This window comes from Mobula birostris, chromosome 32 (assembly GCF_030028105.1).
Source record: "Mobula birostris isolate sMobBir1 chromosome 32, sMobBir1.hap1, whole genome shotgun sequence".
NCBI classification, from domain to species: domain Eukaryota; kingdom Metazoa; phylum Chordata; class Chondrichthyes; order Myliobatiformes; family Myliobatidae; genus Mobula; species Mobula birostris.
Genome location: NC_092401.1, coordinates 29,669,143 through 29,685,816, shown reverse-complemented (window position 1 = coordinate 29,685,816; position 16,674 = coordinate 29,669,143). Strand labels below are relative to the sequence as shown.

The following is a 16,674-nucleotide window of genomic DNA, read 5'->3' as shown; positions in this document are numbered from 1 at the left end:
TGGCCAACTTTTCCCTTTACAAATTGGTTCTGCAGGATTCATTACGTTGTAAAATACACAGTTATGCGTGTGGATAGTGTCTGAGCGGTTATTTTGTTCATTTAACATTTATTCCTTTCAGAACTATCAGTGCTCCCAGCAGGCATAGCGGCCGGGGTAGCCAAGATGGCGGAGCGGAGACGGGGCCGCGAAGCTTCTGGAAGTGCGGGGCGGCGGGAAGCTGGCGGTAGCCCGGGTGGAGGGTCGGCGGTAGCAGCAGCCTCGGGCAGCCCAGCCCGCACCCCCGGCGTTAATGCCTTCGCCAACGACGGCAGCTTCATGGAGCTCTTCAAGAAGATGGAGGAGGAGAAGCAGAGGCGGGAAGCGAGCGGCACTGACGCGGAGAACGGCGGCAAGCGCGGCCCCGAGGCTGGGAGCGACGGCCATTCCAGCAGGAAACCCACGCTGAATATTGTAAGAGCGAGAGATTTGGCTCTGATTTGCCTCGGTAATGAGTGGGGCTGGGGTGAAGATGCCAGTGATAACCGTGCCCACAGGTTGACTTCCCTGGTGTTGGAGTCACAGAGGAGACACCGCCTGCCTTTACAGAAAAACCTGGAAAACTTACCCCTACCACCTCTCCTCCCACCGCACACAGACACACACTGTTGGTCGTCAAATGTGTAAATCCAAAGCCGGTCCCCTCTCACTAAAGCCAGTCGCTGTCAAAATGGTGATGTATAAATGAACCAAGGTGTTGGAATTAGCCACAATTGTCAGGAACTGACATACAGAGGAGCAACAACCTGCTGGAGGAACTCCACAAAGGCGCTGCATCTGTGGTCTCTTGTGTCTTCATTTTGCTGGGGGAGCTCAGCATGCTGAGCAGCATAAGTGTCTCATTACTTTCTCCCCCCTCCCTGTCCGCCCAAATGATGCCTGATCTGCTGAGTTCCTCCAGCAGGCTGTTTATTGCTCCAGATTACAGCATCTGCAGTCTCTTGGGGTCATTTATCGTGGAAAGCCATTTGAATATTTCCTAGTGAGTAAAGGATGGGCATTGTGTTAATTGTAGCTCCCAGCAGGAGCTGGGAAGTTATGTAATATGTGATCCAGACTGGCATTTCAGTTCTGTGCTCCTGGAGATTTTGTTATATACATTCAAATAGATTTAGAAAAGATAAAAGTATATACAGTACTTCAACCAAAGTGGTGTGAATGGAGAATACTCGGACTTCACCTGCACAAACCAGAATGATCCCAGGACAAGTTGATTTATGTTTTTGAAGAATACTGCAGGTGTTAATCAAAATGCTGGAAATGCTTGTATCAGACATTGTAGAGTGAAATATTATGTGTTAGATCAGTGATCTATTATCAGAACATTTTTAAATTTTCTATTAGTTATATTAATAGCATAATGTAAAAAAAAAAAGTAAACCCCAGCTAAAGTGTTCTGTAGTTCCAAGTACTGGAATGGTAAAGGTAAGATATACCAATTAGGCAGAAGAGTTGTGCAGATTGTTTTCTTTTCAAGCCGAGGTTCAGGGGACATTTAATAGAAATGTTCAAAATTATGAAGGATATAGATAGAACAGTGAAGGAGACACAAAACTGCAGATGCTGGAATCTGAAACAAAAATTAAACAACTGGAGAACTCAATAGGTCAGACAGTATCTGTGGGGGCAAATGAATAGTCACTATTTTAAGTGGGGCTCCAGCAACAGGACTGAGCATATTGAAGGAAAATAGCAAGAGTTATGGAAATGAGGGGTGGAACAGAGGCTGGAGAGTAGAGCCAGATGAGAAGCAGGTGCTGGGCAGATGGAATTGGGTGGGGAGGAATGTTGAGTGCCAATCAATTTCAACTACCTCCCACCTGCAAACTTTTTCTAGATCTATCTGCACCTACCTGTCTCTCTTGCCTATAGTGTTTCCAGTGTTTTATGGTTTTATATAATTGTGAAGTTTGAAGAGCTATGGGAAGAAAGCTGGATGGGTGTTTCGAACAGTTGACATATACATGATGGAATAAATGGTACTCGAGTGAAAAGGTTGTAAGTGATATAAAACTGACAATGAGGGGAGTATTTGGCATCTCTGGAGAGAGCACTAATCAATATTTCAGATCAGTAACCTTTTGTCAGATCAGACATTAATTTAGAAGTTGGTGACCTTATTAGGATAGTTGCAGTTTTGTGGTTTCTTAATATTTGCCCTTTAGGCACTGTTACTAAATCAAATTAGCTCACTTGTGGTTTGAGGGGGCTTGCTGTATGCAAATTGACTTCTGTGTCTTCTACTTTGCAATGGTTACTGTGTTTTCAAAAGAATTCTAAAGTGTTTTGAGATGTCCCAAAATGGAGAGCAACAGCTGTGGCACCCTGTGTACGGTCAGAAAATAGATAAGTAATGCATCAATCAGAGTTTCCTAATGGAAAGAATAGGCATAAGTACTTTTTATGAAAAAAGAACAAAGGAAAACCTTAAGAGTTTTGAGCTGGCTTGTATGTTTCTTTCCTATTAAGTTTTAAACTGAGGTAATCCCTTGGAGTTTGAGGACTCTCTGCAGTTTTTTTATTGCCCTGAATTGTTCATATCTTGTCCATTGTTTTACAGCTGCTATATTTTTAGAAAAACAAATGCCTTGAAACCCTTACTCTTTAACCCAAATACTTGACAGATATTTGTAGAAATGGTTTTGAGGAGATCATTTGAGTTGTTTGGGGAATAAATTGAAGAATTTGATTTGTTTTCTAAATTTCACTCTCTTGATAGCCTAGATCTAATTATACCCAGTTATCCTGAATTTTGTCACCAGAGGAACTAGTTTTTCTGACTATCAAGTTTGATATACAGTGGATTCTAGTTAATTAGGACACATAAGGGCTGGTATGTTTTGGCCTAATTAAGTGGCCGCTCCAATTAGCATAAGTCTTATGGAAATAGTTAAAAAGGTATTTTTAAAAAAAAGACAAACTATCGTTTAACTGAGTAACAAATAATGTATTTAAATGAAAAGCAGAACACTAATAATATTACTGCAGTACTATATAAAACTATTAGTTCCTTATAGTTATCGACGGAGGAATTAATCCAGTGCACACTGCTGTGTTTTAATTGACTATAAATGAACAAAATCAGCATAGACACGTAATGTAGATAATGGATTGCCTTTAATTTATACAATCCTTTCGAAGATTGCATCCTCCAAATCCACTTTTTCATTGTAACATTCAGGATGATTGTTGATACCCTCAAATTCTTCATGGTTCTTGCTGAAGCGGTGAAATTGTTTCATTTTCGGTCCTGGTTGTTTCTGGCATCTCTAAGCCTGAATGCTTAAAAATGCAGTGAGCAAAACAGTTCTGAATTATCTTGCTGCTTAGTTCTCACCAACTATTAGTAACAAAAATCACTGCTTTTTGAACACACACATGCAACTGAAACTATTTAAAACCTGTTCGCTCTAAGCATGGTGTAGTGTCTAATGGCCACGCAAGTGCATGCTACTGACATGAGTTAGAAACTGATCGGCAACAGTCTCCTGCCCCAATTGTTGCATAGTGTCCAAATGAATGAAGGGAATCCCAGCTATTTTCTCAATTCTTGTTCTTTAAAAGTTAATCCCCCAGTCAACCATTGGGCCAATTAACTGGAATCCACTGTATGTGATTTTTAAAGGCCTTAACCAGATTACTCATTAACTTTCTAACGTTAAGGGAATAGAGTTTAACTTTAGACAACCTCTCTACACAAGCCCAGTGTCATTCTGCTGAATCTTCAATACTCTCTAAATGCCTTTACCTCTTGTCTCCAGTGTGATGCCTGAAGCTGGGTGCAGTTTTCCAGAAGGTGTCAGTCAAAACTTTGTACAAATGAATCCTAACACTTAAATTTGAGTTTCAGTGCTGTTGAAGGTCTTCATCCCCTTGGTTAACTTGTTGCACTTATCTGTACCATCCTTTATATTAATTTGCATATAGTAATTTATGTACATGATTAGCTGAATCCCCCATCACTGATTTGCATTTGAGAAATATTGTAAGACTCAGTGAGGAGGCTGTTGCTCACTATGGGGAGTATAACTTGTGCTTAGTGTTAAATTTTGCCTTGAAGGGCCTGCCTTTCTGATGTACTTAATGTGTGAGCATTTGTATGTTAATTACTGGAAAAGAACTAGCAAGTACTGTGTGTGGTGGCTCTGACACTTTGAGTGAAATGGTTGTCAGGTTGGAACCTAGAAATATGGCCTCAAAACTGATCATAGACATGGAGTATCTCACTTACAAACCTGAATTTTTAGTTTCTACTATGACTATTTGGTATCTTTTACAGTTTAGATAGTACATTCATAGATGTAGACATTGTCTAGGTGCAGGGGATAAGTTTGATTGGCCATTTGGTTACTCACTATCATTTTTGTATTAAGTGTATTGTTATAACTAACATCCCATGGTATAAATAGAAGTAAGCAACACCTCCAAATTTACCTCTGCTGTAGAAAAGTGATAGTTTTAGGTGTTTGAGGATGTTGGTGTTTAGGTGTGATCTTTCTTTTCAGAGCATTTAGTCAACTGGTTGTTGGTCTAATGTTATTTCATTAAAAATATAAACTTTGGGCAAATTATTCTTCCCAGTGGTTACTTTGAATGGAACAGAGTCCGGGCTGCTGCTGATGCAGTATATCTCCAGGAGTTCCTGCTTCAGTTAAGCCTTTGGTTGATTCTTCACAGACTAAGTGACTTTTTGGGTTGTCTGTATATAATTATCTTCAGTTTGAATAACCATACCATTTTTGGGTCTTTTTACATTGCATGCTGTTTCAAGGCTGTGTGGCCTCTACGTGCTGTCCCAGTTAGTAAAGCCTACCCTAGAAGCCAAATCACCTATCCAGGAACATAAACATTCCAGACTGGGAGATTAATATTGATCTAGATCAGAACAATGGAAATAGAGTATTCTAAGTGGGCAGTCCCATAAAACTTTGCTTTACAGCTTCAAAAGAATTGTGCTCTGATATGAATGTTGAAGTTTTTCAGCTGTTGGGTTAAGTAAGCCAAGTGATGTGATTTAGCATCATATGCCACTGCTTAGAGCACACCAGAACAACAACAAATCATTGTCCAGATTAGTGTCAAAATTTCGTTTAATGATTAGACTTCTGAGAATATTTTAGGCTAAAATTAAATTAAAGTGTTCAACAATTTGGATGGGGCATAAATATCCATTGTGTTACATTGACTAAAAAGTAAAGTCAAGTATTTATCAAAAGCTACAGTTATCACGTATGGTTTGCATACTGTTTTAAATACCTGTATTATGGTTACCCTTTTGAGGGTGTTGGTTTCAGTAGTAGCTATTAATTATCTTTAATACAAATGTAGTGCAGCAAGGTGATTTGCTCTTCGAACATTGAACAATGGTATGAATGCAGCCCGGTTATAGTCCCATGTTCAAATGTATTCATTTACAGTTCACAGATTTCATGAGTATTAATGGAGCATGAAAAAGTTGTGGGAAAAGAACATTTATTGTATGTAATATTGAACCAATAACAATGTTGTATTTTGTCTATAAGTGTGCTGCTCACTTAATCTTTATCAGTTACTCACACTGCAAGTTGGCCGGCTGGTGGTGCAATGGTATCAGCACTGGACTCTGGAGCAAAGGTTTCCAAGTTCGAATTCAAGCCGGGCCGCTCCCGAGCACGCTTTCCATCCATGCTGGGTTGAGTGTCGAGCTAGCCACTCGGTCTCGTTTTTTAAAAAAAAAAGGGTCGAGTCAGGAACGTTCATATCGTGGCCCGGTTAATCTGAAAGGAGACCAATCCTGACACCACGTGCCAGACAAGAATGGCTGACTGTCTGGTGCGACACGCTTAATAAAAAAAAAACACAAGTTTAGCATAACTTCATTTTTTTCTGCTAGATGGGGAGTAAAAAGCCAGTTAAAGTAATCATCACAAGAGTTAATTGAAAATATGAAAAGTATTTGAAAATGACCCTTCATGTTGATTTATAGCATGCATTTGTTGCCTCTTTAACAGAAGTTTAGCAAAAAACCTTAACAAACATCTAGCTGTGTTCAATTGAATCTACTTGGCAGTGATTTTAAATAATTAGTCATGTTGGATGCTGGCTCGTTAGTTCCGGAAATTTAAAAGCTGTTGGGGGGTTGCCTTGAACAGAATTGAAACTCCTGTGTTTTCCTTTGTTTTCTGTGGCCTGTATTTTGAGCCCATGATTGGTCAGTACGAGGATGTGATCATACCAGCCACTGGTATTGTGGTTGATTAGCTAAGTCAATTTTCCAGTTGTTCTGCTTGTTTATGTTCATGTGTAGATTTTCACATCTCTCTGGCTTAAAGTATTTTTTTTGACCAGAACTTCTAAAACCACTCCTTGGAAGGAAGTGTGGAAAACAAATGATAAATCCTTCGAAACATTCTGATTGTATTTTTAATAAGCAGAATAAATACTGAGAACACCTACAAGTACCAATATTAGCACTGGGTAAGCAGTCACTTGATTGTTCCATAGGATAAACTTGTTCAATTTATACACTCTTTGCAGGTTTGCTATTCTATTTATTTTATTTAGAGATACAGCACGGAATAAGCCCTTCAAGCCGTGCCTCCCAACAACTTGATTTAACCCTAGCCTAATTCACAATGGCCAATTAACATTCTAACTATTATGCCTTTGGCTCATGGGAGGAAACGGAAACAGGAGCACCCGGAGAAATCCCACGCATTCCATGGGGAGGACATACAGGCTCCTTACAGATGACATTGGAATTGTACTCCAAACTCTGCCCTGAGTTGTAATAATCTCTCACTAACTACTATGTTACTGTAGACATTTAAAAAGCTGGCTAGAGAGGAAACTGGAGGCTGACATCTTGAAATGTGCATATTCTCATTTCAGTTTTAATTGTGTTTTTAAATCAGGTGGTCATTCAGAAATTATAGCAAGCTATAACAATATTTGCAAATCAAAGGAGTAGCAAAGACCAGAAAAAAGAAACATTCTCAAGGATTCATTTGTGCTGAAACAAGTTATTTGCTTTTTTAAGCTCTTTCTTAACTTGCAAACATGAAGTTGGGGTTAACATTTTAAGAAAGGGGGAGCAGGGTCCAAGCCATTTGATTGAAGCATTGCTTATTTAACAGGCTAGTTCCACAAATCTGCTTTAACTTTTGCAAGAAAGATAAAATTCAATTTATAACTTTTAAGGAAAACTTACAAACATTGATGGAATTACAAATATTCATGTTACATGTCTGGCTGATTTACCATTGAACATTTAAAGAGCTGTTGGTGGTCTTTAAAATGGTAACACCTGCACTGTTACTTTTGCTTTATAGGGGAGTGTAAAGAATGGCCTACCTCCGCTCACAGTAACTTGTATACTGTATGTTAGAAGTGCGTTGAGACGTTGTCGTGGGAGATGCATTCTGTGTGGAATGAGGTCTAATTTCAGGAGCCCTGTTTAATTACATTGTGGGCAGCATTGACATTGCAGCTTCAAGCGCTCGTGTAATGGTTGCAGTCTTCTGTCCCTTACACCAGGTGGGAAAGCGGCGAGGTGGGGCAAAGCTAGCCCTCAAGACGGGAATGGTAGCCAAGAAACACAAGGCTGATGAGGAGGTAAGAATCTGAAGCTTTTAGAGAGTAATTGTGCTTGTGACAAACTATCTACTGACTTAAATTATTTTACTTCATAGAAAGATGCAGTGCAGGGGCCAGTCTGCTCATTGTGCCTGTACCAGCTTTTTAATGGCTCTACAAACTTTTATGCTCTGTCACAGTGGCCCGCAGCATGATTTCCTTCAAATATTTAACCAATTTTCTTTTAAAATTCTAACAGCTTATAAGGCAGAACAGTCCTGTTTGCAGCAACTGTTTATATATACTTAGGGGGAAAAAATGCTTCATATCACCCCTGGTGACAAAGTAATTTTGGGTAATCAATAGGAAGTTCAGAGGGAAAATGGGAATTTTCCATTGTGGTGAGGGAGGTGGGGATCTGTCTGAAAGGCTGGTGGAGGGAGCAGCTACTGTATTTATAAAGTATTTGAAGATTCACTCAAAGTGTCCTCTTGTGTACAGAGCTAGGACTGGGTGCTGGGTAGTGGGAATACACTGGAGAATTATTTTAGCTTACAAGGACAAAATGGTGCAAATGGCATTATTTTGCTATATATTTGTGATTCTAGAGATTTGCTAATCAGCTGAAATCTTCCTACCTTTTAACCTCTGGAACCGATTAATTTACAATTTTGACTACCTCTGTCAAATCTCTTGGCCTGTGCTGTGGGGAAAAACAAGTCTCCATGTAAAAGTCTTCCTATTAACATTCCCTTTGACATTTAAATTTATCTGGGAGGTCTTAACTTCCTAAAATGTAGTGCTCAGATTAAAGCTTTTGTTCATTTATGATTAAAATCTTAATTTTAAAAACCAAAGGAATTGCTGTGCTTTTGAACTGGTACAGGCTGTGGATTTTTGCCTGATTTTGTTGCTTGAGTTTGCGACCATCTCAGGGCATAGACACTTCAACTGCTCTGGGTATACTCAGAGTAGGCACAAGAATGCCCTCCTGAATGAGGTATTGAAACCACAACTTGTGGAACCCTGACTGCAAAAATCAGTGCCTCAATAAAAGAGTGAAAAGAAGAATTGTTTTTAAATTGCCAATATTTTTCTGTTGGAGTTGGTACAAGGTTTGGATGTTGAATTCTTGTCTGTTATGCTCAAAGGTTATCCCTTCACCTGCCTCCATGCTGTTTGGTATCTAGCTTTGTGTAACATCGATGTTCAGTCTGCCTGTTTCTTTCCCTTCCCTTCCCAGGCTGAGGCACGTGGAGGAGATGCGTGGGCGAAATACATGGCAGAGGTGAAGAAGTACAAAGCACATCAGTGCAGTGATGACGACAAAACCCGGCCTCTTGTTAAATAGCCTCATCTGCAAGCCCACGCAGACAAGAACTGTATTATATTTTACACCGTTCAGATCAAGTCCTCAACCCATTGCCCTGACTGTACAGACAGTATGAGATTTTTGATGGCCTGAAATATGTATTTATTTGAATTTGTGGTTTGACAACAACACCTGCAAAACATCGAATGCATCGTTTAATTTTTATCATTATAATCCAATTTCAGTGATTATTAGTGTACAGCCCCTGTTGTAGCTATCCACATACTGGTTTCTCCATAGAACATAGTTTTCAGATACTTTTAATCTTTATTTTTTATAATATGCACGATTATAGCGCCAATTGTCAGTAAACAGAAAGCTCCATGCATATTTGATCTTCTGTGCCTGCAGTTATTAGCTACAGAACTGTAGACAGTTTTTGAAATGTGTATATAATATTTCATACTTTGCTGACCTCCCCTTGGCAAGTGTATTTACCAGGTTAGTGTGAGCAAATATTGGGACTATCTGGCTTGTTCTTGGTCTGGTTCTATGTTTTGTGCATTTCTTTGAAGAGCCTAGTGCCTGAGTGTTGCTGCTATATCTGTTTTCTTTTGGCCCCCAAGAGTAAGAGGCAATAGTAGGACTTGTTTCTTGTTTACACTATTAGATCTACAGGAGACCAGTGACCAAACTGGTCTTGACTGGACTTCACGCCTTTTTATCCTGGGGGTGAGGTCTATCCAGTGAACAAAGCTGAGGATGTGATTGCCAGTGTTCCATTACAGATAGTCCAGTGGATCAGGCACAGCCATGAGTGAGTGACCCAGCATGGTTGGGGGGAGGGGGTGCAGAGTAGTGTAAACACAGGAATTGGAGCAGGGTTAGCAAAGGTTCCTCAAGGTCACAAAACTACCTCAGGTGTAATTAGTGGAACATTTTCACATAACCTCACTGAGTTTTCACCCGGGTGGTGGTCACCTTCCACAAGTGCAAGTAGAAGACTTAGTTTTGCTTGATTGAATTTCCTTACCCATAAATAACCACTAAGCCTGTTACATTGTGGTGTTCAATGTCCCTGCCTGCTAAACCTGGAGTGCTCTGTGAGACGTCACTCAAAAATAATACCAAATGGTGAGTGGGGGGGGGGGGGAGTGACTTCAGGGAATGGGTTTGGTGATTACATTATAGATGGAGTGTCAGGGAGAGAGAAGCAGTTTTCCTTTGCTTTTGGCTCATAGTGGAGATCAGGAAGAAACAACCGATCTTGCAATTGTATCAGTGTCTTGTAAGTTCCAAAGCTGCAAGCTATATGGTTAAATGCAGAATGGGCAGTTGATATTTTTGATAGATGTTTGGTTGTAAACAACACAAGATTTCCTGAAATGGGTGTGAGGGGTGGGAAGGAAAGCAGCCAGGATATTACAAGAGGTCTTCAGTTAAACAATCAGTGTGAAGATTGTTTCTACTCCTCTGAATTTGATTTCCTACCACTCAATCTTTCTGGATTTGTATCCTTGTTTCACAATTTCTCTTTCATGCGTTAAATGTAAAGCATGTCCAGAAACAGTGTAGTTTCCCAGTCTTACCGCGCTTGGAGCATGCCATCTCCTCTCAGTAACAGAACAGCGTAGTGACTGATTCATCTTCCAGGTGCTTGCTTTGGTATTAAAAATGTGTACTGCGCCACACCGGGTACATCATTCATTCTGATCTCTGATCTCTCATTATGGCCCATGAAGGTGGAGAGTGTTCCTCAGAGCTCTTGACCACAGGAGCAGCAGCCTGTTGATTGTGTGTGGCTCTTTACTGTAATTGACAGTTGCAGAACCTGCTGTGGACATGATATCCTGGAGTCTTTATATTTCTTGCAGTGTACAGAAAAGCGACCATGGGGAACATGAGGACATTAGCATAATTTTCTTTCCAAAGTCATTTAATGAGTCTTAATTCTAAGCTTCAATTTAAAATACTAAGAAGAAATCACTGTCAAAAGTGTCAACGATGAACAATGGGCTCATTATGTCATCAATTCTGGTTCTCGGTGCTAGTTGCCCTGTTCCCAGAGTCAGGATGGGAAATGATTACCACTGCAGTGGGGTCACTTTGGTTGCCAGATGGCCTATGGCTTACTATTTTGTGTGTAACTGACAGGTGAGTTAAGGGCAGTGAGGGAAAGCCATTGTCTACCATGGATAGACCTTGAACATCAGTTTTGGCATTTGCCTCTGAGATGCCTTTTGATTTTAGCTCCGTGCCTGCTTACAGAGATGAGGCGTGGCTTTCTGCCAGCGATCAAGAGGCAAAGAGAGGGAATAAAGGGGGCCTTTTCTGATTAGCTGCCAGTGACTAGGTTGGAGTTAGGGCTGCTTCTTTTCATGTCATATATCAATGAATTGGATGTTGAAATTGATGGCTTTGTGGTCAACTATGTGGATAATATGAAGATGGGTGGAGAGTTGAGAAGGCAGGGAATCTGCAGAGGGACCGAGATGTGTTGGGAGAATGGGCAAAGAAGTAGTGGATTGAACATGGTGTGTGATCATGCACTTTGGTAGAAGGAATAAAAGTGTAGACTATCATTCTAAATGGGGATAAGTGCAAAGGGACTTGGGAGTCCTTGTGCAAGATTCCCTGAAGGTTAACTTGCAGGTTAAGTTGGTGGTAAGGAAGGCAAATGCAATGTTAGCATTAATTTCGAGAGGACTAGTATATAAAAACAAGGATGTAATGCTGAGGCTTTATAAGGCATTATTCAATCTGCACTTACAGCATTATGAGCAGCTTTGGGCTGCTTAAGATGTGCTGGCATTGTAGAGAATCTGTTCAAGAAATAATTAGTTAGTATCCAGGTGGTGATCGCAGCACGCAGCAACAGCAAAGGGTTGACATACAAGGAGCATTTAGCTCTGGGCCTGTACTCGTTGGAGTTCAGAATAACTGGAGAGGAATCTCATTAAATCTATCAAATTTGTAAGTTGGATGGTGAGAGGATGTTTCCAATCGTGGGCGAGATCTAGAAGCGGCATAGACTCCGAATAAAAGGACTCCCCTTTAGAACAGATGTGGAGGAGTTTCTTTACAGGATGATGAATCTGTGGAATTCATTGCCACAGACAGCTGTGGAAGCCCAAATCACTGAATATATGTAAAGCGGAAAGAGCATCAAAGGTTATGAGGACACGGCAGGAGAATGTGGTTGAGAGGGAAATAAATCAGCCTTGGGGTATACAGACACGTGCACTGACATAGATACTGACAAGATTGTGCATACAAATACCGGCACACAGTCATTGACATACTGACACAGTAACACTAGCAATGTTTTGCATTTATAATTGGGTGAACTCCACCGTGGTGTCATAATACTGCTGTCTCTGAGCTTTGGAGTGAGACTGGGTGTGGGGGGAGCTGTTTTTGGACACACACATTTTGACACAGTGGAATACCATTAATCTAGTGAATTATTATTAATATCTTGGGACAGGAGGTCTCTTAAAAATTCCCCAGCTGTCTGGGTATAATTGTTTGCCAGGTAACTATTGCTTCTGCCCTTTCTCGGTTAATGTTGGGCACAGTGGTCTTATTTTACCTGACAAACAACTATAAAATGATTATTTAACAGCGGTTGTCAGCCAAGGACCTCACACTGGAGCATTCTAACACCTCTACCATCTCTTATGCTGGGATGTGGCCACCGCCTGCAGTCTCCAACTACCTGGATTTGCTGTGACTCTGTGTGAAATTACTCAGTTTGGATTGCAGTGAGGACTGTAACACTCAACTCTACAGTTAAACATGTAAATGTAACATGTACTGTATATCATTTGTAAAGTATAGTCATTTCTTCGTGTTTCCCGTACCCCAGGGAAGATCATCATGGATGGTGGTATTTGCAGAATTGAAACATATTAAAGAGCATAAGACATAGCAGAATTATGCCATTCAGCACACCAAGTCTCCCTCAACCCCATGGGTTTTCTGCCTGTTTATAAAATAATCTGTCTTTATTCCTTCTACCAAAGTGCATGGCTGTACATTATATTCCATATACACGGTATTCTGTCTGGTAATTTGCCCATTCTCCCAATCTAAGTCCTGCTGACTCCCTGCTTCCTCAACACTACTTGCCCCTCCACTTATCTTGTATCATCAGCAAACTTGGCCACAAAGCCATCAATTCTGTCATCCAAATCATTGACATATAATGTGAGAAGAAGCAGTCATGACGCTGACTCCTGTGAAACATTGGTAGTCATCAGCAGCCAACTAGAAAAGCTCCCTTTATTCCTAGTCTACCTCCTGCCTGTCAGCCAATTGTCTTATCTATGCTAATATCTTTACTGTAATACTATGGGCTCTTATCTTGCTGAGCAGCCTTATGTGTGACACCTATCAAAGGTCACCTGAAAATTCAAGTAAGTAACATCCTCTGACTCTCCTTTGTCTATCCTGCATGTTATTTCCTCAAAGAGTTCCATAAGTTTTGTCAGGCAAGATTTCTCTTTAAGGAAATCATGCTGATTTTGACTTATTTTATCCAAGTACCCTGAAACCTCATCCTTAGTAATGGACTCCAACATTTTCCCAACCACTGAAATCAGACAAACTAGCCTATAATTTCCTTTCTTCTGCCTCAAAGAGTGGAGTGACATTTGCAATTTTCCGGTCCTCCAAAACCATTCAGAATCTAGTAATTCTTGAAAGATCATTACTAATGTCTCCATGATCTCTTTAGCTCTTCTTTCCTTTCATCTGGTCCATCGATATATCTACCTTCACACCTTTCAGCTTCCCAGGCACGTTCTTAGTAATAGCAATAACGCTCACTTCTGCCCCCGACACTTGAATTTCTGGCATACTGCTAGAAGTCCATAGTGAAGACTGACACAAATACTTGTTTCTGTGCCATTTCTACCTCTCCAGTGTCATTTTCCAGCAGTCCAATATCAATATATATTTGAAAAAATGTGGTATCCCCTTTTTATATTACTGGCCAACTTCCCTTCATTTTCTATCTTTCTCGTTTGGCTTTGTTGGTTGCCTTCTGTTGCTTTATTTCCCAATACTCTTAACTTCTAATTTTTACTATATTGTATGCCCGCTCTTTTGCCTTCCCTCGTCAGTCATGGTTGCTTCATCCTCCCTTTAGAATACTTCATCTTTGGGATGTTTCTATCTTGTGTTTTCTGGATAGTCTCCAGAAACTCCCACCATTGTGGTTCTGCTGTCATCCCTGCTAGTGTCTCCTTGTAATCAACTCTGTCTAGCTCCCCTCATGTCTCTGTAATTCCTTTACTCTATTGTAATACTGGTACATCTGACTTTCATCATCATCTCAAGCTGCTGGGTGAATTCTATCATATTATGACCACTGTCTCCCAAGGGGATCTTGATCGGTTAGGGCGATTGGCTAAGGAATGGTAGTTCAACTTGGATAAGTATGAGGTGACTTATTTTGGACATCAAACCCGTAAGATTTACACAGTGAATGGAAAAGCACTGACATGTACTCCTGGGCTCCTTTGATCCACGAGTTCACAGGTCACTGCAAGTGGCTGCACAAATACACAGGATGGTGAAGGTGGATTTTTTTTTTAGCATTCTGGCCTTCATCAGTCAGGCATCGAGTTCAGGAATAGGACATTATGTTGCAGTTGCAAGTTGTTGGTGTACACTATTGGTCACCATTATAGGAAAGGCATGTTTGAGCTGGTGAAATTGCAGATGTATATGAAAATGGTTCTAGAGGACCTGAATTTTAGGGAGCATAGTACAACTAGTATCCTGAGCTGCCTATATTTCAATGCAAGAAGTATTGTAGGAAAGGCAGATGAGCTCGGGGCTACCTGGATTTATGATGTTCTAGCCATTAGTGAGACTTGTTTGCAGGAGGGGCAGAACTGGCTGCTCAATATTCTGGGGTTCAGTTTTAGATCTAACAGTGGGAGGAATTAGGAGGGGAAGACTGGAGAATACGACTAGTGAGGAGTTATGGGTGGAACTGAGAAATAAGAAAGGTATGACCACGTTGATGGAGCTATATTGCAGATCACCCAACAGTCAGAGGGAATTAGAGGATAAATTTGTAAAGAGCAGACTGGTGCAAGAAACATTAGTTTGTTATAGTAAGTGGTTTAAACTTTCCAGATGTTGAAGGGAATCCAGTACTGTACTATGAAAGGACTAGACAGGATAGAGTTTGTTAAATATGTTAAGCAAAGCTTCCTTCATTAGTACATAGAAGACCCAACGAGAGCATATGCTAATGAGGCAGGGCAGGTGAGATTCTAAATTGGAGAAAGGCCAATTTTGATAGTATCAGAAGATCTAGCAAGTGTGGATTGGGTCAGGCTGTTTTCTGGCAAAGGTATATTTGAAAAGAGGAGGGCTTCAAATATTAAATTGAGAGTACAAATCTTGTATGTGCCTGTCAGCTTATAAAGGTAAAGATAACAAATGTAGGGAGCCTTAGTTTTCAAGAGATATTGAGGCCCTGCTTAAGAGAAAAGGAGGTGCACAGCAGGTATAGGCAGGAGGGAACAAATGAGGTGCTTATGGGGGACAAGAAATGCGAGAACACTTAAGAAGGACTAAAAGTCATGAGGTTGTCCTAGCAGAGAAGGTGAAATAGAATCATAAGGGATTTATACAGATGTGGTGAGAGCAAAAGGATTGCAAGGGACAAAGTTGGTCCTCTAGAAGATCGTAATGGTAATCTATGCATGGAGCCAAGAGATCTTAATTTTTTTTTACATCCATTTGCTCAGGAAATGGACACAGTCTAGAAGTGAGGTAAAGCGAGGTCATGGACTCTAAATGGATCAGAGGAGGGGATGTTTGCTGTCTTGAGGCAAATTAGGGTGGATAAATCATCCTTAGTGATAGGTGTGGTACCAGCTAATACTGTTCTGTGGTTTAAGAAAGGCACTGAAAAATAAACCAGGAAATTATTGTTAGGTGTTCTAAAGGTTTGGATATACAAGTATTTGTATAGTCACCATGGCTTTGTGCATGATGGGTCATCTCTAACCAATCTTAGAGTCCTACCTAATGGTTTTAGCCCGAAACGTTGACTATATTTCTTTCCCCCACAGATGCTGCCTGGCCGGCTGAGTTCCTCTAGCATTTTGTGTGTGTGTGTGTTGCTTGTTTAGTCTTTTGAGGAAGTTACTAGGAAAGTAGATGAAGGCAAGGCAGTGAATGTTGTCTATATGGACTTTAGTAAGCATTTGACAAGGTTCCATATGGGAGGCTGGTTGAAGGTTCAGTCACTTGGCATTCAGGATGTGGAATTAATTGGATAAGACATTGGCTTTGTGGGAGAAGCCAGAGAGTGGTAGTAGAGGGTTCCTCTCTAACTGGAGGCCTGTGACTAGCTATGTGCTGCAGGGACTGGTGCTGGGTCCTTTGTTTATCATCTATATCAATGATCTGGATGATAATGTGGTTAACTGGATCAGCAACTTTGCAGATGACAAAGATTTTTTTATTGGGGGTGTAGTGGACAGTGAGTAAGGCTATCATAGCTTACAGAGGGATGTGCATCAGCTGGAAAAAAAATAGCAGACGGAATTTAATGCAGACAAGTGCGAAGTGTTGCACTTTAGTAGCACCAACCAAGGTAGGTCTTGCACAGTGAATAGTAGGTTACTGAGGAGTATGATAGAACAAAGAGACCTGGGAATACAGGTACACTATTCATTATGTTACGTACCCCGTAACTGGGTTTCCAAACCAGCAGAAGTGGATCACTCAGTTGGAGTCTG

At 40.7% G+C, this 16,674-nt stretch overlaps 1 protein-coding gene across 2 annotated transcripts; it reads left to right on the top strand.

The window, feature by feature from the left end:
- The first annotated feature begins 148 nt into the window (after nt 1-148).
- trir (telomerase RNA component interacting RNase) lies at nt 149-10,612 on the top strand. Of its 2 annotated transcripts, XM_072248531.1 has the most exons (3): nt 149-453; nt 7,555-7,632; nt 8,837-10,612. In XM_072248531.1, the coding sequence occupies exons 1-3, from the start codon at nt 166-168 to the stop codon at nt 8,942-8,944; spliced, it is 474 nt and encodes a 157-aa protein (XP_072104632.1). In that variant the 5' UTR covers nt 149-165; the 3' UTR covers nt 8,945-10,612. The 2 variants fall into 2 exon arrangements, with proteins under 2 accessions (XP_072104632.1, XP_072104633.1); XM_072248532.1 differs by lacking the exons at nt 7,555-7,632; nt 8,837-10,612 and adding an exon at nt 7,350-7,548.
- Nucleotides 10,613-16,674: the final 6,062 nt, after the last annotated feature.